Genomic DNA, 26,441 nt, shown 5'->3' with positions numbered 1-26,441 from the left:
AGCAAAGGGCTTTCTTCCACCATATTTTGCAAGTTTAAACATGTTACGAATAACCTTGTTATCTGATAGCACACCCCAAAGGAAAATCCCTCAAAACTTCCATTTTCCCAGGTTTATGAGCATCCTGTCTACTAACCAAAGACAAAGCAGCAAACAGGAGCAGTGTAGGCCTTGGTTACTCTGAATAGATTTGCACACTTGCTTAATACCATGTAAATACTGGAAAATAAAGCATGGATCTTGTCAAACCTAAGAACTTAGCAAATATGGAGCATTAGAAACAGAACTAATAGCAAATAGAGCTGAAGTATCTACTGCCAAGTCAGTGAGAGATCCCACGTCCTGCCTGGCAATCACTCTAAATACATCCTTTCTCCCACTTCATGTGACCTTTTCAGGTCAGCAATGTTGTGTGTTAGTTTAATATTTTAAAACTGGAACTTTATTGGTATTTGGCCTACATTTTTCTATTTATTTTCTAAACAAATGATAGCCACTCCCTTCTCAAACTAACCTTTTAAGCTTCGCCAGAAGTCTGTGAAGATCACAAGGTTTAGGAAAAAAAAAAAAAAGAAAAAAAATCACATGCTCAGGCAAACAAAAGCAGGTTCCCGCATTTCACTATTCAACAGCCCTTCAAGCAGACTTCAGGAGTAGTCTAGTTACTCTAGGAAACACTGCTGAGATCTCGTTTTCAGTGAAAAGTGCCAGGATTATGGTAGCACAGCATCTATTCTGAGGCAAACCCATGTAACTTCCCAGCCAAAGACCAGGGGGAAAAAAAAAGAGAGAAAAGCTGTCCCAGTTGCTACTTCTACTTGATTACTTAAAGGCGGCTGGGAAGTCAGATCCTTAGCCTCAGAGCAAAGTTGATCACAATTTTAAGGCAAAGTAATTTTGGAAGCAAAACTAGCCCTCTCTTCCCAAGGAAACTTCTGGTTTTTAAAATGTTAGTTTTTATTTATTACTGGCTCATTGAAAGAACAAAGTATTTCTTTGGTGTCTTTTTTCTTCTTCGTTCCCGAACACAGAAAAAAAATGTGGCTAAACCCCAGAAAAATCTTAGTTCGGGGCCAAAAATAATAATAATTTTCAGTTTTAAGATTTTTTTTGTCAGGTTTTTGAAAGAACAACAAATACTTCCCAAGCACCACTCCAACTTACAATCTTCAGTAGACTGCACACGCTCAAGTTATTTCAGTCACCCTTCTCGTCCATCCCTGCTCTGCCCACAACCCACCATAATGTCCCTTGGGCCCCTGTCTTGTTCTCAGCATGTCCCAGGCACCTGCAACCACAGCAGGACACATTTTCCTGCACCGCACAGGATGCACTCAACCACCTCAGCGATTGCTGTTTAGGCATCCTTTTAACAACTCCAATTATAGTCTGGATCAGAAAACCAGCAGCAAAATAAACATTGGCAGGTACTTACCAGCCCTCTGGTCAAAAAGTGAGCATCAAAACACCTTGGTGATCTAACCAGATCACACTGCTAATAAACACTATTTCTGTAAATGAAAAGCAGCTACATTAGTAGGGCTGTTACGTGCGTGCCTTGCATTTTTCCCCATTCTTTTCTTTAGCCTCCACTTACTTAGTCACCTCTATTATGATACATCTTTTTAACTTTGATGTTCATTTTTCTTTCTTCATAAATATTCATACTGCCTTTTTTTTTTTTTTCCTTCTACCTTCAAAGAATAGATTTCTTTTTCTCTGGTGCCTCTCTTTTGATCATGCCTGGCTTCATCTCTTGCATCTTTTCTCTTTCAAATAAAGAATTTTTAAAACTTCATTTTAAGCTCTCTTCATGTTAAGAATTACACGGAAAATTGGATTTTCCACTTAAGTTAAAATGGAGAGCCAGCCAACATGAATTCTTAAGGCAAGAAAGTCAAACAAGAATTTACAAGATACTGTTCCTGATGGTTTTGTTAGCTCAGTACCATATAACACAGCTTGTATGTAGCATGGTCAGACTGATATTGCCACAGGAATCTTGACTTCTGCACATCCATTTCACTTAACTTTATTTGAACTGTGCAACCTGAACATTGTGTTTTTCTATCCCAGCTCTTCCAGTCCCCTCCCATCCCTAGAGTATATTTTGGACCAAATCAACTGATGTATCTTTTTTAAGTACTATTTCCATAATTTGCTTTTATTCTTCTATCATTCAAAAATTGTTGAAGGCATGAAAGTGAATTTCTTTTAACTATTTCATTTTTTTATTTCACAAGAAGGTAAAATATAGATCTGTGCCCACCAATTATACTTTGAAAATAAATAAGTTTTAGATACATTTCTCTAAAACAAGGCATTTGTGGGTATGTACAGCAGTACGCTAAAAGTATCACATAACCACGTAGGAAAAATTCATAACTAAATAATGCCTTCAAAGGCATTTCTGAAGTTGGAACAGCATCAGGAATCTGCTTATTTACGTAGGGAGCTGTGGAGATTGCAGCATGTTGGTACTGCCAACAGATAGGATGATTAGTGCTAAAAACAATATCATCATTTAGATAAGCCTTCTCTTTCTGATAGTTGCTATTGAACTCGATTTGACCTTAAATACTCTCAGCTTGGGAACTACAGTTATAATTCCTAAAAAAGCTCATTCAGCCTGCAAAGCCTGAAGGAGAATAGGATTTTATTGATAAAATTGGTCCCTATATCAAGTATTTTAAGTCCCTTGTTTTATGTCTTAAGTCCCTTACATCTTCAGGTTCTTTGTTTCTTAAGTTAGCAAAGTGTGCACTGATGAGTTACACATTCACTAACCACAACAGCAAAATCAGGCTTTGTATTTCAGTCTAGGGTTGGAGATCACATAGTTTATGCTCAGTGGATCGGTTTGCTTGCTATGTTAATTAGAATTTGTTCAGTTGATAACTGGATGCCTTTGTTGTCAGAAAGACATGCAGATGATGGTAGTGCCACACAGACAGACCAGGTTTTCACCAGACTGCATCCCCCATTGCACTACCTTTGCCAGCAACTCCCACAGGGAGATGCCTCCCTCACCATAAGGAGACATTGTGGTTTCTCACAAGAGGAATGGTTTGATTAGGAACAACTGAAACAGTTGAAGACATGCCAATACACGGGAAAAGCAAGGTTTTTTTGCAGGAACCATTTTTTGTGTTTTTGCAGAATAAAAGTTGATTTTTAAAGTGTGCTCTGAAACACGCTTCTTGGGTAGAATTTTGCCTTTTCCGTTGCAGAGACTCATCAGCTGCCAGTGTAAGTGCTGTGAAAAGGCTTGCAAAGATTCAATGAGGGACTCTTCAACTTCCTAATTAAAAACCACAATAAGCTTTTCAGGTCTTTATTTCCCTAATATAACAGGTTGTAGCAGTAATAGTTTGTTCAGTCAAGCCTAGCTAAAGGAAAATGCTTAGGACGTTTCCAAGGAGAGAAATAAACAAAATGGAAATGAATAGGGAACTTGGAACTTTTAAGTGTATGTAATTAAGAAAAAATACATCCTTCAGATAATTCTGGAAACTATTAGGAGATATTCATAATTCATAACCAGTTGTTTGGTTTTCTTTCAAGCAAGGGGGCAGCTTTACATCAAACACTGACTAGCTTTTCCATTAACTTAAATAAACAAACCAGTATGCTTCAAGTTAAGTGAACATCTTTTTCTTTTTTTTTTTTTCCCCTTCATTTTTAATAACTGGGTGAATTAGAAATAAGAACAAGACATTTACTTTCAAATAGGAAATTAGTTTGCATGCTATTTCTTCATGTTAAAAATACTTTGGAACACTCACAAAAACAATGTTAAGCTGAATTTATGGAAACGTTCCATATCAGTTTTGAAGATGATATGCCAGATGTCGGGGAGAACTCTTTCATCTGCAATAATGGAATAGTTTAATCCACCCTTGTTGTTTTTGAGCATAGTCCAAGTGTATTGGTCATCATGGGTGGGTGATCCTCACTTAGGCAGGCATGAACCAAAAAGCACAAGTTGTTAGACCTCTAGTATAAAGTCACAAGAAAGCAACAGCAGGAAATACTCTACTGAAAGTAAAAATAAGCTATTGAAATGTAAATCAAAAAGTTTACCATTATGACAACTCACATTTTGAAGCACTCTGAGACTTGCGGATCTATTGCACTGAATTGTTGGACTATAACTTGAAAGCAAGTGTGGCTGCATTTATGGCCACAGAAATATTATAGCAGAAATAAAGCCAAATTGTAAATGAATATAAATCAATCAAAAACATGTTATCTTTTTGATGAGCAGGAGGACTAATAGTTAACGCTGTGGTCTTCTGTTGGGGAAAAAAATACTCTTCCCTTTGAGAAACTTTAAACACAAAGACATATTAGCATCCCTGTTCCTGTTGAAGTAACATTGAATCAAAAATACTATTGTTAAATGTCTTTTGCAAAAAGTTCTTGTGGCCTTGTATCAGACTAACATTGCTGCTGTATTCGCCATGCCGCTTTTCTTTGTAATAATCATTTTAATTACTGTATTACTTGAACAGTGTTTTATGTGTCACATTCATTTAATTCACCATGGTTGTGATTTGCTAACAAAGTTTACCTTCTCAACAGAGCACATTCCTACGAGCTGTGTTGAACTATGGCTTGTACGGGTGGAGGCCTGGAAAAATACAGAGCACAACATAGAAAAAGCTTTTTTTAACTTGCTGTAACATTTCCAGCATGGACAGCTACTGTGCAGAAGGCATAGGAGCAGAATATGTGTTTGGGCATTGATTTGGGTTAAGCATCCTTACCTGAGTGTAACAATTGTAAATATAATCTTATGTTAAGATACAGGATAGAGAAAGTAGGTTCAGTATAGCATCTCCTTCTTCAAAGTCAATAGCAATCTCAGAATTAAGAGCCATTTACCTTTAACCATATCATTTACAGACTGTATGGCATACACTAGAGAGGAAGGTAGCATCACAGATGGAAGCAAAGTAGAGGAGAAAGGAAATAAAGAATCAATTCAAAGTTTAATTCATTTTTTTTCCTTTTCAGCTCCCTGCTACTCCCAAACATGTGGGAGGTGTTCTAGTGCTGAAAGCTATGGCTCACTCCTTTATTTAGCTGTTCTATGTGATAAGTCAATTCACTTTGGCTATACCAAAGACAATACATAATTGTGACAAAGTACTGCAGTCCAGTCTTGATTGTTACAGATTGATCCTTTGTTAACTCTGTTCAGTAAATAGAGAAAGGATGCTTTTCCTGTACCTTCATATTCATGAAGTCACTGTGGTTGGGTAACTTTCCCAAATTCATGGTAGTTGCTAACATATTTGCAGTCCAAATACAGAAATCATGCAAGGAACTACAAGTTTCCCTACATTTGACTTTTTTTGGTACATTTTCTACATTAATACTTTGTATTACTTCTGTTTTGTTGAGCCATGATGTGCAGGAGCGCCAAAAGACAAATCTACGAGGAACTTTCTTTGCTGTACTCCCATATTTGAGAGAGAAAATGTTTCAGCACACCAAAAGAAGTCGTGGCATTTTTCATGAAAATCTCATTAATTTAAACATTCTACCTCACATATTTGCTTAAGTGTAGGTCTTGGCTCTTACATATATTTTTCCTGTGCAAACAAGTATTTGTGCAGGTTACCTTCGCTCAACTGTGAAAACTTGTTACCAGGGCAATCAGTCCAATGTACTTAACATGAAAGGGCCAAAGGAAAATTTAAAAGGGAAAAAGAAAAAACAGCAATAAAGAGGGAGTTTATGGGCTGCTACAGAGCTGCACAGAATTATAGACACTACCTCATGACACTACTGGATAGTGACTGCACTGTTAGAGTGCAGGTCTGTATATTAACAGGTTTTGCCACTCCAGAAGTGAGAAATCTCTCCAAATATTTAGTGTTTTGGTACCTACTGACCTGATGTTATGTAACAGATTTTCTGCTGGTATTTACCACCGCAAAATGCAGCCGCTCAACACCAATGAGTTAAAAGTTGTCTGGGCATCCAGCCCAGATGAATAACATCCCAAATGTTGAAGGAAGTAGCAAGGGAAATAGAAAAGCCTTTGACAGAAATTGTTGATAGCTTGCTAAGGCTGGGGAGGGAACCAGGGAATTTGGAGATTGCTAATGTTGTTCCTATGTGTAAGAAAGGATCAGGGAGGATCCAGGAAACGACATAGCAGTGAGCTTGGCTTCAGTTGCAAGAACAATATAAGAAATATAAATAAGGGACAGAATACTTAATTTGGTAAAATAAAGTAAGCCCATACTCATGGAAGAACTGTAGTGGTCTAATTTCTTCAAGTATTTTCATTCTGTTGGTTGTTTCTGAAGAGTAGTAATAAAACATGCCTTGCAGACAGAAGGAGAGCTAAGGAAGTGGACAGAAAGCAAAAGCTTTTATGAAATTCTAAAGTTAAGTGAATTCTCTGAGATACCTGCAGTACTGTCCGGATGACTGTATCTCAGTGAGTCTGAGATCAGACTCACTGGTGCCATTGCTTACGTGGGAGGCAGTGTTTTCAGTGCAGATGAATCTACTAGAAAAATAGACCAAGTCATTTTCTGGTATAACTCATACTGAGAACTCAAAAAATTTAAACTGATTAACTAAAATATTTATCGTTTACATTCAAAACAAATGGAGAGCAGCTTCGCTGGAGGCAATGACAAGTGCAACACTGACATCAGTGGAACCATTCCAGGTTCCAGATTTGTATAAACCATTCAGAAGCTGGTCCATTGGTGCTTCTCAGTGGGGGTAGAAATAAGAATTTTAATCCCTTCAGGTCATTTTAAGAGCCTTCATTTTGATCAGGTGGAATATTCTGATTACAAGACTGCTACAGATGAGAATAGAGAAAGCAACCAACAAACATTTTGTGACATCTGAACATTTTGTTCAAACATGTTTGAACAGATGAACATATACCCAAAGAAAGAGTGCATGAGGGTGCTATAGAAAACTGCAGTATGTCGAGAACCAGCAAGCAGCAGGAAGCTGAGCACTTCAGTCTAAGGATTAAGACATACTTGAGTTGGTTAAGAATACAATTCTTCAGCTCTGAGCATAACATACAGGTATGAGCTAGAGAAGAAAAGGTTTAAGATGAAGGATAGATGGGGATTGCATTTTTTTTCTATGAAAGTTTGAAGGACTGGTGAAATACATCTTGTGAATTTATGTACTTCTCATAATGATATGAAGAAAATTACAGAGATTAAGCTGTTGCATAAGTGAGCAAGGAGCATGAGTCAGGGGGTTTGGGAAAAATGAGTCACAGCGTGAAGGGAACAGAGCCAGGTTTGTAGCTCAGAAAGAGAGACTAGGAAAGAATTTTGTGGATGTAGATAAGAGCCTAACAGAATGGACTGTAGTAGAGAAATAAAAAAACTAACTAGCTCTAAAACAGGGAACGATATACTAGATTTAGAGAAAGCTATAGCTAAAAAGCAGGTTAGGCAAAATTTTTATACACAACTAGTGGTTGAAATATAGAGCAGGCTGCCAAAGTCAGCAATGGAAGGACATAATTGTGTAAATCACTTCAAGAGGGAGCGCGGGTACATTTTTGGAAAATGAGGGAATCACTGGGTATAGCTATTAGTGAGGCTTGTGGAATTATAACTATGAAATGCAAGTTGATTTATATTTTTAAGGACTACAAGAGCAAACTCTGCTGCCCTCCATGGTGCTCACATTACTTCTGTAGCACTCTGCAAACCTCAAACAGTACCCTGTGCAAATCAGAGAATTATCTTGATTTGCAGATAGTTATCAGTATCAAAGTCTTCTAAAATCAACTTTTTGGAATAGCCCTGAGAATTGCTGCAAAAGGTGGTATTTATATTAGGATAAGTCATGGGATCTGGTGGCCATATTTACCATAGTATGGTTGAGGACTTCCATAAACATTTCTGAAAGCGCCGTGTGACTTACATGTAATTTAATGGAAAGACCAGTGTCCTTAATTGTAATGTTCCTCCCTCCCTTCTCTATTGACTCTGACTCTTTACATCAATTTAAGGTTTTTATGGAGCAGTAATCATTGCAACTTGATAGAGGACCATACCACCCAACCCTTTTTGGGAATGGTAAGGTTCTACCAAGCACAAACCTGCAGGAAAACAAAATATAAGATTCGTGTAACTAAACACTGTGTTGTGATGCTTAATGAACCTAAATTCAGACTGTTCAGAGAACCTGAATCCTGTGTTTCACAGTCCCACAAGTACTTGACTTTGAAACAGTCACATTCTTTTAATGTAGTATTCTAGATGTAACACCTATAAACAACGTGTAAATTACTCAATCCAAACGCATTATAAGTTTTGTTTAATCTTTATACCTATTTGAAGTACAATTAAACCGCATAATAATTTTATTTTTGAGAGGACTGTTGAAAGACTACATAATTATCTGAGTTCAATTATTACCATAATCAAGGCACTGAAGCTAACCCAGCTCCATTTTCAAGTAAGATCTATCTGCAAAAGGATTGTTAGGGACACTCCAGGCTGTCAAAGGAAATTTTCCAACTACACAGGCTGTAACTGTCCAGAGAATAACTGTCCAAGGATAAGAATCTGAGCAGCATCTTGGATTGGACTCAGAGATAGAGTGAGTTTAAGAATTAACCTATATTTCACAGGTTGCATGTGTCGATAATCAAATACCATTCATGTTGTTTAACAATTCAATACAAATGTACATCTCTTGTATATCTGTAGTGAACAGTACAATCTTTTAAAACGTTGGCTGAGATTAGAAAATATAAAGGAAAAAGAAAAGGTAATTTTAAAAGATAATTTTCACTACTGGTTACCAGTGTAACTTTAGTTGCCTACCTGGGTGAATGAATGTTTGTGTTTAAAATCTAGAAATGAAATTTAAACCTTGCTTAAGGTAGATGCTTCAGCCATGGTATCAGTTGCTGAAACACTTATAGAAAACTTCATAATGTTGACACTAAATTTGGAAAAGAGGGTGCAGAGGAAAGATGCTCAAGAATGAGCTTGTAAAAGCCCATGATTTTCTTTAGAGATCTGTTTCTTATACTGCACTCATCACTGTGGTATCTTGAGTGCTTTCCAGTAGTGCATTAAGCAACATGACAAACATCTGTCACATGTTTGTTCTCTCACCCTCTCCCCAGAGAGACAAGTGTGTGCAGGGGAGTGTCTTGTTTTAATTTTTTTAATTATTATAAATACACATGCACATAACACACATTATTAAACATTTGTGTGAGAGAGTAAAGGTCAGGCAAATTCGTCTTGCGCTTAGGATTAAAGCTGGTGAGCTCTCTGATGTTCCTTTAGGAGTTTCTATCACACCTTTACCCCAGCTTGCTATGCCTTCACACATGCCAAATCAAACTGGTCATGGATGTCTGCAATAGGCAGAAACCAAACGTGTGGATTCCCAATACCCTCATTTACAGTTCACACTTAAGTCCAGGGATTTGGTCAAGAAAGATCAAGCGGAATGAGATGGTAGGGTTTAAGGAGAAACACGTGGTTTGTATAACCACTGTCTCATCCCAGTATTACTGCATTTGATACAGACTAAAAGCAGGAATTGATGCAACTTCCAGATGATGCAGCTGTCACAGAATCAGAGGGTACTGTACAAATTCTGATGAGCAAGCTAGGAATCTAATGGATTGGAAAAGTCTGATTTAAAATGGAAAAACAGAATGGAGACCTGGGAGTTCCTGATTTGCATACAGAGGGGAAATAGCTGCAAAAACAATCTGGAAACTTCAGATCAGTCAGACTTAAACAATTGCACGTAAACAGTCTACCCATTCAGGAACCATGAATACATAAGTAGGAATCTCAGATCAGTATTGGCACCACCAGTGCAAGTTTATGCTATTTCATATGGGGAGAGAAGCATGTGCATGTTTATTGGTAGATAACTACCTCTGCCATCTCACAGAAAAATGGAACTGGCCTGCCTCATCCTAAGGAGACCCCCACCTTCAATTTTGCTTCCTTCCTATGACTTCTGCTCCTCTATTGCTCCAATAACTCTCAGGACAGTTAGAAAAAAAGACTTCTTCTAATGGAGGATGACTCAGGTCACTTTGAGTGCCAAGAAGCTGAAGACTTCTCTTTGGGCCTTACTCACCAAAGGCATAGATGCAGAGATCTGTGCAACAACATCACATTACAAAAGCTACCAGTGCTTCCTTCTGTACTCCACAAGGGCTGGACTGCTTCTGGTACCACACCAATACAATTCACATTTGGCACCACTTTCAGCACTGAAATCTCCCACTCACTTCCTCACTTGTGTCATCACAACAGTAGACGTATCCGTAATTATTGCAGTACTAGAGATTTCAGAACTGATTGTTGCAGCACTGAAACCCTTCTAGCTGCCTGTTGTTCTTCTTCCACAATATATTGAGGCACTTGAACATGAACTTCAGACCATCAACCTTCCTCCTAACATTACTAATTTCTTTGCACAGATGTGAGCAGAACTCCTCCAAGAATGACAGCCAACTGTCTTCCCCAGTGAAGGCTAGAGGCTGCTGTCCTGTTCACCTTCACTTCCCACCTTCAGTTCAGTAAAGTCTGCAAAAAGAAAAGGGCCGAAGTTTTCAATGAATTTCCATTGATACTTAATTCCATGTGCCTGTTTCTCTAGTTTACATAGGTACTCACATCTCACCAAAAGCCATCCAGAAAAACCAGCCAAAATAGCAAAAAGTACCATGATGATGTGGAGTAACCACTGATAAAGCTCTTCTGAAGTCCGCTAAGAATACACCACATATGAATATGTAATTTCATGGCATGTAGACAACCGGATGTAGTCACAGCTAGTGTGCAACCCAGTCCAGGATCCTACCCTGAGTAAGAAGCTTAGGAGACCTCTAAAGGTGTCCTTGAAACAAGTCTCAAGAAAAGGTTGCTTTTATAAACACAGATCTTTTCAGCCATAATATCGAATCCTCCAAGAGTTTCCAAACAAGGAGGCAGCTAGCAGTCAAACAGTACTTTCCGAGTAATTGTTTTTCTTACTGTTGGAAAAATCAAAGACCTTGAGTGCATAAGTCAATCTAGTTTGCTTCATTTTAGCTGGTGTAGCTTATTATTCCATAGAAATTAAGCTAAACAGAAATCAAGCCATGGATGTAAGTGACAACATGAAGACTTATAATGCATTTTAACTAACCCATCTTAAAAGGTAACTCACGTTAAGTTTACTCATATATGAAGTTCCTAGAGTTCAGAGAAACTTGTTGTTCCAGTACACTCTGCAACAAAAAGGATTTGAGCTGTATGAGTATTATATCCCTTTTAGTTTCAACATTTGTAATAAAAGGAGCAGTACATGCAAAGCCCAGTGAAGTCTCTGCAAAGACTTGCACTGAACTCCACCATACTTTGGCTCAAGCATTTAATGATGTGTCGAGTTGGTATGAGGCAGCCAGCAATAGTCCCTGAAAGTCTTTACACCTGAGAATGTGCTTTTCAGCTGTCAGTACAGAACAATGCAGTCAGCAAGTCCTGCATCAACACAGCAGCTTTAGGAGTGATATTATGCAGAAATGCAAAGAGCAGGCTGACATAAATGGACTTTATTTTTCCTGTCAGATAAAGAGAAGATATATGTAAAATATTTGGACATTTGGGGAAAGGACAAACATTGAGAATTAGTTCAAACTGTTGATGGTTTATTTTTTATTGAATCTTGCGGTCAAAATTGTTTTCATTTGCTATGAGAAAGAATCCATCATTTTTTCCAATGCACCACCCAGAATCTGCCACTGGTGATGTTCTAACGTCCCCAGTGCCTATACAAATAGAGAGGTCAGCTGAGATTTGTAAACTAGAGATCATAAGTTTTAAGGAATTTGTTTATTCAGCCCAGAGTCTCCAAATTGTGTACAATGCCAAAATTAAAAAGTCCTTTCACTGTACTGTATCAGGTTACAATAAAAAGCTCTCCAGCATTTCAGATGTTCAGATGAGAAAACGAATTGTAATTCCATTTTAAGCAACCCATTTGTCAGCACATGTAGTTTAATTATAATTAAGTACCTCCAGCAGTTATGAATAGGCAAAATCAAATGTTACTTTTATACTTGTATAAGCCTGCATTTAGTGTGAACTAAAAGCTGCCTGAATTACACTGAAAAGTATTGGTCTAGTATTTGCATTTATAGCTGTGCTGTTCAAATACACACATATGTAAACTGTTTCCAAAGACTTTAACAGATTGACTGAATTAGGGGAATTTTCATGGGAATGACAAGAGGCAGATCTCTTCCTGATGAAAAGGCCACCACATACCAAGTTCCAAGTCCCTGTCCAAAGTACAGAGCACGGGAACCATGCAAAAGAGATTACCAGAGTCTTTTTAGTATTAGCAAAACATATTTCTAACTCATCTCATTCTTGAGAAAGGGCTGAACTACATTTGCTGAAGTTTTCTGGAGTAATTCAGCATGCAACAAACATCCAGCACGGGGAGGGGGTGTGGAAACCAAATTATTAAAATATGATAAAAATATGATAAACTTGCAAGAAGTTTACAGAATGTTTTATAGCAATAAGTACAAAATACTAATGGCATTTGACAAATAAAAGTATCTGTTTAAAATAACCATATCTGAAAATATTTGCAAATGCAGAATATAAGAATTAAAAGCTATTAGAAATCTGGTAACATTTTGTGTCTTGCAAATGGAATAAGTGTTGAGATGACATCTTTGGAGTATATTGAACTTTGCCACCTTCACTTATAGGTAGCTTGAAAATGCGTAAAACATTTCAATGGGCTGAATTGTAAATAAGCTTCATGACTAATACTGCATTTGTTTTCTTTTATAAAGATATAGATGAATGTGCAACTGGAACCCATAATTGTAGAGCTGACCAAGTATGTGTCAATTTAAGAGGGTCCTTTAGCTGCCAGTGTCCTCCGGGCTATCAGAAACGAGGGGACCAATGCGTTGGTAAGTTGGTTTAGCTCTAGACTAAATTATTTTCTTTCATTATCTACAGATGCAAACTTTATATTGATTATAAAGTATAGAGGTGTGTGTACTGCAAAACAGCTGTATAACATTGAAATGCAATGGAATAATCACTTTATCACAATAATTAATTACTAAAACATGGGACTAGAAACTATTTTAAATATGATCAACACTTGGAGTTGAACTTTACAAGTTTAATTGTCCTAATAGTTACCATTGTGTTTATTGTTTATATTGGGGTGTTGCCTAATGTCCCGGATACAGTCATAAGTGTACTATAGCGGCAAACTAAAGCGTTTCTTTCCACTGACCTCAGCAAGACTTGACTCCAGATCCGTAGGACAAAGCACTACCTTCACACAAACCTAATCCCTGTTCTGCACAGCCCCCTTGCACAGTCTGTTTCAGTACTCAGTTTTATGACCATAAATGAAAGAGATGGAAACTCTGAATGCAGGTATATGCAACTTATAAACCACTATGCTTTATTCTTTGTGCCAAAATAAACTATCGGCACCCTTGGGACCTATACAAGTATAGCATTAAATTAAATCCAAGTGCAGTGTAAACACTGCATCTTTCCTATTCCATCGTCATTTGGGGACATCATGCAAAAGTGCCAATTGCTCTGTTCCTACAGTCCTCCTTCAGCCTTTATTTAACACCTCTTTAACCATGATTTCAATGGATTAATTGCTTTTATAGGCACTCCAACCTTAAGCTTTAGGTTTGACAGACATCATAAAACCAGCTATGAAATAAGAGAATCAAATATATATATCATGAGGTGATATAAAGGGGTGGTCTTGAATAAGACACCAGTCTGGTTTTATGCGGAAAGAAAAGTGTTGGGTTTGTGGGGGATTTTTTCTCCGCAGCAGAACAGGAAGAACAGAATTTCAGGTTTACCTGTTTTTCCTTTGTTGGGGATACCTTTTTTTAAAGTTTAAGAACTTTTTTATTTTTAAACTCCTTAAAAAAGACTTCCCCTCCATGGCAGGAGGAATGGAACTGGAGGATCTTTAAGGTCTCTTCCAACTCAAACCATTCTATGATTCCACAAAAAAGCCTTTCAAAGGCCGTAGGTAGTCACTGCCTAACATGAGCAGCAGGAAGGAAAGCGGGTACATTTCAGTACACATCTAAACTAACTTACATTTCTGAGCATAGCTCTTTCTTTAGGGTTCTGAGACAAAGGCTATAGAAATCAGCCCAAATTCTTATCTCTTTCCCAAAAGATGGGGGTGAGACCCTGAACTGACAAACTGACATAAACACACATGTACATGATTTTTCTCAGTTCTCTGTGCATGATTAGGATGAGTAGTTTGGAATGTAGGTAGAGGAATAGTTTTGACAGGTCATTGATTTTTCTTTTTTTAATATCTGTGTTTTATCTAGATTTTTGAGAGCAGGTGAAGTATATTACAGCTATGCAATAGCACTTGCAGTGTCAAGAGCTGTGGTACTACCTGAAAATCTCATAGGATGCATATTACAGCACTCAAAAGAAAAGCAGCATAATGATACACCCCGATATCTACATATGAATACTTTTATGCATCTAAATCTATACATGAAGATGTCTAGAAAGTGAAAATTCCCTTCTCCTATTTAGGTCAAAACCAAGAAAAACACCTGTGTTACATATTACACACTGACCTAAATTATAAGTACATCTCTACACTTAGTACTGTCAGCATTTCAGAATAAAGCCTTTCTTTGGGGATTTTATAACAGCTTAGCCAGAAAATGTTCTTGGGGCCAGATCTTGATAGAGGTTCTCCATATGGGAGGAAATGTTTCTTAAATTTGAAAGAAATTTTTCCAGATTATTTTGGCTTCCAGATAGAGGGAAAAAAGGACTCATTTCAAACAATTGATTGATTTTAATCTAAATTCACTCTTCATTTCTGTCATTTTTAAGTTGTTTTTTTTTAGTTTGTTTGTTCACATACTGCAAAATTAGTCTTTTCTGAAACACAGAACTGCAGATAGAATGAATTGTTTTCCAGCATTACTTGAAAGAGAGGATTTGGCCGAATTGATTAGATAATGCTTAGCCCTTAGATCTGCATGTAGCCAACGTGCCTAATCCCACAAGGAAAACTGCCACTGAAGTAGAGTAAGATCCTGGAAGCATCTGTGTGCATAAATGTAGTGCCTAAGCAACAAAGCATTGCTCATATGCCTCTATTGTATAATCAGATTTTTAAACAGCAGTTTGTAAGAGCTTAGTCCTATAAAAGTGAAGGATGGAAGAGATCTGAAGTGTCTCCTAATTTATTCCATTTCTATGTCTGAATTTCCCTCTGCCACAGGAGTTATAGCCACAATTGCTACTGTATGGATAGTCAGTAATTTTCCAATGTAAGCCTTTTCCTTCAGAACCATCTGAAATACTCCACTGCTAGCTTTAGCCCCAAACAGTGACTGTAAATTTGGCAAAAAAAGGGTTAAGTTCTGAAGATTATTTTTTCACTTGATATTAAAACAAACACTTTCCTCATTATAAAAAAAAGTCTTGGCCTCTTTTTAAACACATCTATGGTGGAAACAGCTGGAGGTAGGAAACTCAAGATCTGGCATGGATATGGGAAGTGCCTTTCTTTGTTCCAGTGAAAACTGGTCTTATTTGTCTCAGCATTGAGCCTTTGAAATCTCACATTGTGTACATGTACAGAACATGGATTTCTTCACCAAGCTCAAGCAGGCCACAACTAAGGACGGCTGCTGCACATACATGCACGATCAGCACTGTGGCATAATACAAAAGTGTTTTCCAGACAATAAAAGAGGCAGTATCTCTTCCAGAATGCAAGGAATCCTTTTAAAATGCAGAGAGATAAAAGAATGAGCTGTTGCTTATTTTGTAGGGCTCACAGGTGAAAACCCTGCTCCAATGCACACTAGGAATGCTGCAACTTGGAAAGGCACCCTGCTCCACCTCAAAACCAGGGCTAATCTGCAAGTAGAGTCTGTGGAAAGTTAATACTGCTCGAGATAGCACCACCTTCAGCCAGTCTGATCACCTTCCTTGGCACCACTGAGTGCAGCCACAAGGTGCTAGTGCTGCTGTATGGAAAGGTATGCAGGACAGGCAGGGAGGGGAGCAGGAGTGATGGCAGCTCCTTGCAGGAGAGCAAGCCAGTTTCTGGGGGAACCCTGCGGAAGCACAACCACTTGTTTCCTTTTCATGCCCATTAGCCTTCTAGCTTTGTTGTTCCCCTGTACTTGCACAGAAAATTTGGACTCTTCCTAAAGCACCTGAAAAAAACTCAGTACATGCTAAGTGATATGTGTACAAATTTTTTGGAAAAGCAAGATCTACAAGCCACGTTTGCTGTGTTGGTCAGCATTACATCTGATCATGAGAAGTCTTGCTTGTAAGGCAGAACAAAACATTCTGGGTTTTACCTATAGAAAATAAACAAGACTAAGCAGTACTGTGAATCTAAGTAAAAATGAAGCTGGAGCGTGTATTGATCTCAGTGCTGGAAGAATCAGTATAAAACAGATTTTTACAAAAGTTAGAGTAAAATAGTATTCCCATTGATACCCACAGAAGCAGTACCTATTTCACATAAGCTTTTTTCCTGCTTTTAATCAAGTGCAATTAACTTTGCAGTTTCTTTGGATACAAAACAGCAACAGTGAACTGCCATGATTTCATTTGAACTAATTTCTCTTTTTGATAACTCAGACATTGATGAATGCACCCTGCCCCCGTATTGCCATCATCGATGTGTGAACACTCCTGGTTCCTATTATTGCCAGTGCAACGCCGGTTTCCAGTTAGCATCCAACAACCACACCTGTGTAGGTAAGAACTACTCTGTGTAGTACTTACACATGAGCTCACTCAGTATAGAGACAAATATTGACACATGACTTGCCACAGTTGAAATTTAAGTATCTTCATCCCAACTTAAAGGAAATAAATACCAACCAGTAAGACATACCAGTTGCTGTATTGAGAGGCTCTCCTGCAAGTGATCCGAAAAGTATGAAAGGGCTACAGAAAAAGTCTGAGCCTTGTTGAAAACCTCTTATTTTGTTGGCATAGTAGGTTTCTGAGGAGCATCTAGTTTGGCAACTAGGATGACCCTGGAGGTTTATATACATTATTTAATCTTAGATTTATTTATCCTTTCAGTTCTGGTGGATTGCTTTGCATTATCATTGGCTTTCATTATATTATTCCCAGCTTGTACAACACAAAGGCTGGAACTGGAAAACAAAGGAAACAGTGCTGTACCTCTGCAGTTAAACATGATTATCCTCAGCAAGTGATAAATTTAGTGATGAAAGAAAATATCTATGAATGTCACATTTGGCTATATAGAAGATAATGTTAAAAATGAAAGCAAGGGTCACTAAAGAAGAGTGACCCTTTAGAAGTGATTCTCCCTTTAGAAGTGATTCTCCCTTTAGAAGTAAAAAACGCTAAGGGAAGCCTTGCAGTAATACTTTAAGACTTCTGTTAAGTTTAAAATCATAAATTCTGATCTAGAAGAATTAGACAGACTAATAATAAAAATGTAACTGTGCTGAAGTGCAGAGAGAATGGCCATTGAAAAGGTAAGATTGATGATGGAGGTGGTCAGAATTTCATTATGGCTATAATTATATTTATACTTATGTGTAATATATTTAATATATACATATTTTTAGGTATATAAGTCAATATGGGTTTTCCAGCTTCTACCATTATTTCCAAGCATTGCCGTGGATAATCAAGTACCCTGGCACACTGCATAGCACTCTGACTTGCTGGCCTCCCAGCCCAACAAGACATTTTCCCACCAGGAAAGGCACAGTAAATCTTAAGAAGAAAATTTGTAACTGCATGATTGCTGCATCAAGACAGACTGTCACATCTGCAACAGTCATCTGGCAGAAGTGATACTTGACAGCTGTACAGATTACATTTGTGTTACAACTTTTGCATATATTGAAAGTGGGTCAATATTTCTTGGAAGGAAAACAAACAAAATTATGGCTTTGGCTAGCTTATTTATTCCTTCTGGTAGTGCTGTCATGTACATTAACTGAAAGGGAGAATAATAAACTTGGTAATCAGGTTTCCCCTAGTACCATTCATTTTCAGGACTAAGAGGCTCATCGTATAGAATATTAACACCCTCCTCATTGCTTTGCTTTTTGTGAATGTCTAATATTCGTCATTTCTGTCAGGTTTTATTTGCATCTGTAAATGACTGAGTGTTAGTGACGTTTATAAACATTTGTAAAAGCCAGGAACTCCAGATTTTTTTCAAATGCATCTCTACTAATGTTTATATTTGATAGACACAAATATGAATGGAAAACATGAAGGGGAGGAATACAAGGGAAAATAGACTAAAACCCACAGAGTGAATGGCAGAGGAGCAGCAGTTAGTCAACAGCCTGTGAAAAATGAATGTTATAGATTCCAGAAGTGATTACAGTTATATAAACTTACCATTAAAAATTGCTTCTCATACCATAGTGTTCTCACATATGTTCTTATGAGGGGCACATTATGGAAAAAATCTAGCACAGAAACATACCTTCCCCCAATATGGTCTAGGCCTTAGAGCGTTGCAAAACTCCACTGGCCTCAAAGGCTCATGTTATAATTGTAATGGAATTTAAAAGAATGAATTTTAAGAGTAATAAATAGCTCATATAAATCTTAAGCACTGCATGCTGAGAGGTCTTATCAGTATGTGTTCCTTATATCAATTATTTATAGAGACTTGGCATTTCATACCTGAAAAAAAGACGCTGGAATGTGGAGTTTAACAGCCACACTAAACATTTTTGGAAGAATTCATCACATATTAGAATAACTCTCATTCCTGGAAAAACGTTCTTTTTCTACATGGAATGTAAGGCACAGGTCTGACATTGTTCCAATGGCTGCAAGTTTATATTGATACAGTCAACTGAACTTCTGTCAATAGACCCAGACTAAGGACTAATCGACTTAATCAGCCTAATTACCAGCTACACAAGATAAAGATCTGTAACTTTTCCTTTCAGACATAAACGAATGTGATGCGAATAACCCATGTGCACAACAGTGTTACAATATACTGGGTTCTTTCATTTGTCAGTGTAATCCAGGATTCGAGTTAAGCAGTGACAGAATCAACTGTGAAGGTAAGCAGGTTTTTTTGTCTAGGAAGAGCAATTTATTTTTTTTAGTTATTTTCCCGTAAGTCTTTCTGTGAACTAAGGGATAAAATTGAAGTAAAGCCACACTACAGGTTCAGTTTGTAGCCAAAACTCTCAAGACGTTCATTTTTTATGTTGCAAATGTGGTTGCTAATTGACACCTTAGTAGCTGCATTCAGGTGCATGTAGATATGGATATCTCTTTAATAGTATGTGCAAAACAGGACAGATATTACTACATTTCAGATTGCAGCTGGGAAGATTAAGGCTTCTGAGTACTTATTTCACAAACTCACTCGATTTGTGTGTGGTCTAATGCTGATGACCATTAAATGAATCAGAAAGGAATGCAAACCAAAAACAAGCACAATTTTTTGTGTTGTTAGGCTCCTCTGAAAAATAAAACCTCAAATTTTTTATTTTAAGGAAGCCACAATTGTGATTTTGAGGTGCTTTCAAGACTGTGTATGCAAACAGCATGTCTCCTGATGATTATACAATCAACATTTTATTTCCTCTGCCAGAGCCTCCGCAGGGGTCCTCTAATCTCCTTTTGGACACATGATGATCTCACGCTTAAGGCCCATATCCTTTCTACCAGTTATTGAGCCAAAGAAGTCTTTTTGGTTTACCACTGCCCTCCTGAACAAGCCAGCAGAGCTATTACAGATGCTCCCTCTCCAAAATTCTTAAGCTAATCCTACTCACAAGTGAAGAGAACAGGGAGCAACAAGTATGCAGCCTCCAAGGACATCCCTGACATAAAATCAAGAAGCAGATCAAACTTCAGAAGCTATAGGAGGAAGCTACACTGTTTCCCAGCCATTCCTTAGTTCTGATAGGCTTAATTTCAATTCCGGTTAATAGCATATACTTACGCTGCACTTCTCTAGCAAAGAATTGATGGTTACACAAAGACAAAACAAGCAAAACAGGATATTATACAGTGAATATTACACAGAGACAAAGGAGGAGGCCTTCTCCTCTTTCCCAAAGAGCTGCTCCATCAGGGTAGGGCACAAAAACAAAGGCAATATTTTTGCCTTACTAACTAATCTCACATCTGTGGTTTTTGTGAAAGTAATCACATTTTGGAATACTCGAAGTATAAATTTTTCTAGGAGTTATTTTCCCAAACCTTTTCTGAAATTTAGATTTTTCTTCTTCAAATCAAAAATTCTCATTTTGGAAGATTAGTGCTGAAACACAAGTACAACTTGCCTTTCCATTTGCAGCTGTGAGCTGTTGAACAGTATATTTCAGTTTTTTCATAACGTTCTTTAGACAGAATTCTTTCTTTTTTTCCTTTTAGCACCAGCATTTAGTTATTATATTTAGTTTTGTAACAAGGTAGATGTTAAAAAACAACTTTAAGCTCTTCTTCTCTCTGCAGACACTGATGAATGCAGAACCTCAAGTTATATGTGTCAATATCAGTGTGTCAATGAACCAGGAAAATTTTCATGTGTCTGCCCTGAAGGATACCAGGTAGTTGGAGGCAGAACATGTCAGGGTGAGTATCCTCATCTTATTAACACCACCATTTTGTGCGAGACTGAGAACACCTGCTATCTGAATGTTTATATCTCATGACAGGATTACCATTATGTTAAAAAAGATGTGTTGATAAAGCATTTGATGATTAATTTCATGTCTTAAATTAATTCATATTTGAATCCTTTGGCTCAAACTCTAAGTCCTTCAGATTCCTAGGATAAAATTTCTGCAGCCCTCAGGTGAGACTTGCCTTCGTTGTCTAGGTAGCAAGTCTAAGGTTCAGAGATCAATATCTCAAAAAAAAATGCCATTTTTTACAGACACTAAATATGCTTAATATAATGTTTTATTTGATAGAGGTTCCTAAATCCAGCAACAGTAGAAATGAGCAATGTATTTCTTATGATAACAGAAAAAATGCAAGACCTGAGCACCTTAGATAATTTGTGATTAGAAGATAAATATTCTGGTCAGATGCCATCAAATGCCAGAGTTTTAAAGTTTGTGATTTTCTTCACTTATGCTAAATGCCTCTGCATCTTACTACACAATACTGCAGAACAATATATTAAGTGCAAAATCCATTGTTTATGTAATCCAGGACCCAATTTAACAGTCATTATTTTTAGAAATAAATAGATGTGCTAATTATAGACAGAAGAGATGAAGAAATAACTAATTATTAATAGTATTTTTTATAAAATTCAGATTAATTCCTTTTCCTTCTTAAGAACAGCAGCTGATCCTGAACATTGTGGGGTAGTTCGTTTGACCATCAAAAAATGTTTGTGCCTCCCAAGAGATTATATTTGAATAAAAACTTTCTGTGACTGTATTAATATCAGGAGACCATACAGGCAGACAGTAGCAGGGTTCTGGGACTGGCAGGATAGTAGAGTGTTAATACAGCTTAGTTCTGACAGTCCCCACCTCCAGTCAAGCGTATTTTCCCAGGTGAAAAAGAAAGCTTTGCTTGCACAATAAACAAGTTTTCGTTATTCCTTTCAAAGCTTATTTAGGTAAAATATAGCCATTAACTAAGCATTTTAGTGAGACCATGAAACTCAGGCAATTAAAAATGAGAACCTGCAAAAAGCAGAAAATCACAGTTCTTCCTCTATTCCTTTTTCCTGTGTCTACAAGATATCTTCTGCTATAAGGTCACTCTTTGCTAATTAGAAACTTCACAGTGTTTCTGCAGTTGCATTATGTACGATTAATGTGTATCTTTAGCAAACTAAAAAAAGAAATTCAGACTTTATTAACATTCAATAAAAAAATTTATTCCATTTCTGCGTAGAGAAATCCGTTACCGCCAGGCACTGGAAAAGCAGGTAAAGAACACAGAAACCTGTTGAGTTTCAACAGAAAAGCAGGAGGCTTTGTTGTTTTGAAGACATTGTGTTTGTTTTTGTAGCAAACACATTTCCATCTGCTTTGACATAGTCCCTTTTCCTTCCTCCTAGATATAAATGAGTGTGAGACTACTAATGAATGCAGAGAGGATGAAATTTGCTGGAATTACCATGGAGGGTTTCGTTGTTACCCAAGAAATCCTTGTCAAGAGCCCTATGTCCTTACATCGGAGAAGTAAGAGAAAAAACAGGGATTTTTAGAATCTTCCTCAAAGGGCAACGTGATCAACAAAGCGAGTACCATTTGATTGCGAGTATCACAGTTTTATCTACTTCTGTTTTTCAGCCGCTGTGTCTGCCCTGTATCGAATGCCATTTGCCGAGAGCTGCCTTACTCTGTAGTGTACAAATACATGAGCATCCGTTCAGACAGAACAGTGCCTTCTGATATCTTCCAGATTCAGGCAACCACTATTTACCCCAATACTATTAACACATTCCGGATCAAGTCTGGAAACGAAAATGGAGAATTTTATCTGAGAGTGAGTATTGGTGGGAGTCACACCCTGAGTGGGATACAAAATCATTGGTGTTACCAAGGTGTTGTAGTGTCTTGCCATTTTGACAAACACATCAAATGTTCCCATAAAAGTATCGCTGCATCCCTAAGCTTATCAGATTTTTAATACTTTCTTGTTAAATGTGCTTGGTTTCCAGGTTTAGAAGCCTTGTACTTTTCTACCTGAAAACTCTAAACTAAGAATCAAACTGTTTCTTTTAAATGAATACAAGACTAGTAGGGGTCATGAATATTTGCCAGTCCTGGGACTCCCATGTCAGAGTCACATGAGATACCTCTATGTTTTTCATTCTCTTTACCAATACCCCATAGATATGTATTTAGAAGATTATAGAAAGATTCCTTGTGCGATTATGTTTGTTAATTATCTCATTTTCACAAAAAAAAAAATAGAGAAATCATTAATAACCTGGGATGGGGAACTGGTTTCTATAGTGCAGAGTCCAGGCCAACTCTCAAAAAAGGGGTTTATGTTGAGATGTACTTAAACCTTTGTTTTTCCACAGTGCTGCAACTATTTCAGAAAACCACAAAAGTTCAAGTGACTTACAATAGCAGCATTTCCTGTTGGTATCATGCATTCAAGTAGATACACATGAATGAAAGAGCCTATAACATCTGCTCTTAAGATTTTTTTTGGAAGAAATTTGATTTTCTTGGATGCTTGTAATATTTACAAATTCCTGGGAAATCCTTTTTGCTTCATATGTCATTTTACACTCAGTAAAACAGAATCAACACAAAAAAAAATTAAAACAGAAATTTATTAATTGGAAGGTTTTCAGTTTTGTTTATTTTTCTTCAAATGTGAAGATTAGGGGGTTTGTATAGTACACCCAAGTGTACTAACTTATGGTATCGCCTGTTTACTCCATGTTGCCCAAGATGGGAACGAGGAACTACTCATCCATGTCTGTCTTGTTCTGGTATAACCTACAATCTAGTGCTTTTCTCTGGATTTATTACACATCAAAAATCCATACCTATCTTCAAAATACAAACTGTTATTTGCTTAAAAGAACAAGATCACATCTGGTTTACTTTGGGATAGACTTAGGCTTCAGAGTGATTTTCTTGAGACTAATCCCAATCTTCTGTTGCCACCCAACAAGAAATTGCAGGCCTTAAATGAGGAAGCGTGTTTGTCCCTGCCAAGGGACAAAGGCTTATTTAGGAAGCTATTGCTATTGTTTCAGTAAAACTCTGAGCTGAGTCTCAGATACAGGAGATGGATTGAATTTATCTGTATGCCCTACTCACTTGACATGATGAGAAAATAATTGTTGTAGGTGAAGGGAGAAATGGAGTTTACCTTTTTATTATCATCTCTAAATTACAAAGCTGTTTAGCAAACTAGCAGCATGCGACAGACAAGGCCTGGCAATGTTCCCCAGTAGCATGACCCCAGGCTGGGAGAAGAGCTTTAGAGTGGTACAAGGAGATGGCAATAGGCACACCAGTTGCAAAAATCCACAGTGTTTACGAGGGGAGCACAACTTCTGGAGTATGAGCCATAAGATAGAGTTTCCCTCCACTGAACAAGCTATATCACTGTTAAAGACATTAGGTCTCTTGTTGTACTTGCTCTCCATATATTTTAAAAGCTGATAGATGGGGATAAAAACAAAGACCATCCTGGGATAGATTACCACTTTTCACATCCTTTAGGAGAGTCAGGATAACCAGGAACAGATTTTGCAGTACAGTTTATTCCTCTGAGCCTCAGTCAGGTAAAGTTCTCCCTGCAGCAAAGCCAGGTGCGTGATTAGTCACGGCCATTTAAAAATGTTAGAAGAATACTAGCATTGTGTATCTGTGTGCTGAGACAGAGCATTTTTACAGTGTAGTAACGCACAAGTGCTCTCTTGACAGAACAAGGGAATTGTTTTAGATTTGACTGAATTAAACTTTTTTTTTGTTGTTCTTTCAGCAAACCAGCACTGTAAGCGCAATGCTTGTATTGGTGAAATCACTAACGGGACCAAGAGAACACATTGTGGATCTGGAGATGCTAACAGTCAACAGTTTGAACTATCGTACAAGCTCCGTGTTGAGATTAACAATAATAGTGGGACCTTATGCATTTTAGTGGTTTTCAGTAACCCTTCACTGGCACTTAAAGCAGCCAAAGAATATTATCTTAAAGAAAGCACTTGCTATTTTATTTATAGATTTTGCTCCTTTTTTTTAAGATTTGTTTAGTAAGTTGATATCTTTAATCCACACATTACACCTGTAATTCAAAATTAGTAGATGTGTTCCATAGTATAACATGGGCATTGTCACTTTCTGTATAAAGATTAAAATCTTTTTTTATTACCTTTCTTGGACTAGATACATACTACACTTTTGTATGAGAACTGTATGTTCATACTATCCTGTTAAACTTCACACACCCTTCCTAGCCAAATAGGTCATGCAATTAAAAGGAGATCTTCTGTGTTGTTTTTATTTTAAATTTTAATGCAGCTACACTGACAATCTCAAAAAGAAAAAAAATATATAGTATGAATGATACACAGTAAAGGTTATCTGATAAGCTAAAGTATATTTCTTTTTAACTACTTTGTAACAAAAGATAACAGTCAATAAAAATCTATTTCTGTAGACATTTATGTGCTGTCAGTTGGTTTTTCTAATCTGGGTTGGAGGTAAAGTCACATTGTGACAAATGTTTTGCCTTGGGTTTTTATATGCAGATCATGTTAACTATACTATGGAATAACATTCTGCTCTCTCCAAGAAAAACAGACCATAGGAAGAAAATTTCTTCACCAATGAAAGAAACTCCAAATGGAAAAATTAGTAACCGAGCTGGGCACGTGTCAATGCTTTCTCCTGAGAACACTGTTGGTAGTTACTAGTTAGAGGGATACAACATTTTCAGACAGAACTTAACATGCTGTGTTTCCAGAAATATTATGTTGCATACTGACTACATTTGCTTATTAAATTGTATCATATTTTCAGGCACTCAGTCCTATTCCTGCTCTTCTAACTCAGATACGTCATGTACAGTATTCATAAAATTTATTTCTATTTCAAGAACTAATCACATTTTTTGTGATATGTAAAATCTTATTTCTTGTTTAAAATGTAGTCATTAATGCTTTGATGTACAAAATTTTTAATAAAGATCTCTTACCATAGTGCACTTACTCTTTTTGAGATAGTTTATTAGCCACGTTAGAGGGCCGAATCATCAGCTACTGTGGAAGTCAAAGCCCCACTGAGTTCTGCAGAGACAGAATGACCCAAATCTCAGTCTACTCAGTATTACCTCTTGGAAAACTAAAAATGTGATTCCTTTGTAGAAGGACAAACATATCACCTACTGAGTTTTAGGTTTACAGACAGAAAAAAAAAAAAAGGAAAAATCTACCAACATACACACGTTGCAAGTTAGTTGCTCATTTACAGGAAGGAGCCTCTTTACTTAAAATTCATTTTCTGTAGAAAATATTTGTGAATAGCACACACATTATACACAAAAAAATCCTTGTGGTGCAGACATACAGATCCATACTGAGGGGTCAGTCGCTCTCAGTAACTGCTTTCAGGGAATGTGCCCAAAGAGACGCAATGAGCATGGCTGGAGAACTTGGTATCCAGAAATCCTCCATGGCAAGACAGCAAAAATTCACTCCGGAATATAATTTAGAACAGGCAACAACTGCTCTGGCTTGGGGTGAGACATCCCCCATGCTCAAATTGCAGAGCAGGACCTCATTATCCAATGATCATTCCTTCCGGCTGTCGTTTGTGGCTTTAAGCAAACACTTCATCTGCCAAAAGGCTCAGAGTACATGGTTGTGGCATAGGCCAAAAAATAATGCTGGCGCTGGGTTGTGTTTTC

General features: G+C 37.3%; 1 protein-coding gene across 1 annotated transcript in view; it reads left to right on the top strand.

The window, feature by feature from the left end:
- Nucleotides 1-25,715, top strand: part of EFEMP1 (EGF containing fibulin extracellular matrix protein 1) — a 51,832-nt gene extending 26,117 nt beyond the window's left edge. The window contains exons 6-12 of the mRNA XM_054063765.1: nucleotides 12,845-12,967; nucleotides 16,695-16,814; nucleotides 19,019-19,138; nucleotides 20,547-20,666; nucleotides 22,117-22,240; nucleotides 22,352-22,547; nucleotides 24,516-25,715. Coding sequence (XP_053919740.1) covers nucleotides 12,845-12,967; nucleotides 16,695-16,814; nucleotides 19,019-19,138; nucleotides 20,547-20,666; nucleotides 22,117-22,240; nucleotides 22,352-22,547; nucleotides 24,516-24,674 — 962 coding nt within the window. The 3' untranslated portion in view covers nucleotides 24,675-25,715. The remainder of the gene's footprint in view (nucleotides 1-12,844; nucleotides 12,968-16,694; nucleotides 16,815-19,018; nucleotides 19,139-20,546; nucleotides 20,667-22,116; nucleotides 22,241-22,351; nucleotides 22,548-24,515) is intronic.
- The last annotated feature ends 726 nt before the right edge of the window (nucleotides 25,716-26,441 follow it).

Source organism: Cuculus canorus, chromosome 3, assembly GCF_017976375.1.
Source record: "Cuculus canorus isolate bCucCan1 chromosome 3, bCucCan1.pri, whole genome shotgun sequence".
In the NCBI taxonomy this organism is placed as follows: Eukaryota; Metazoa; Chordata; class Aves; order Cuculiformes; family Cuculidae; genus Cuculus; species Cuculus canorus.
This window is presented reverse-complemented; position numbering and strand designations above follow the sequence as displayed.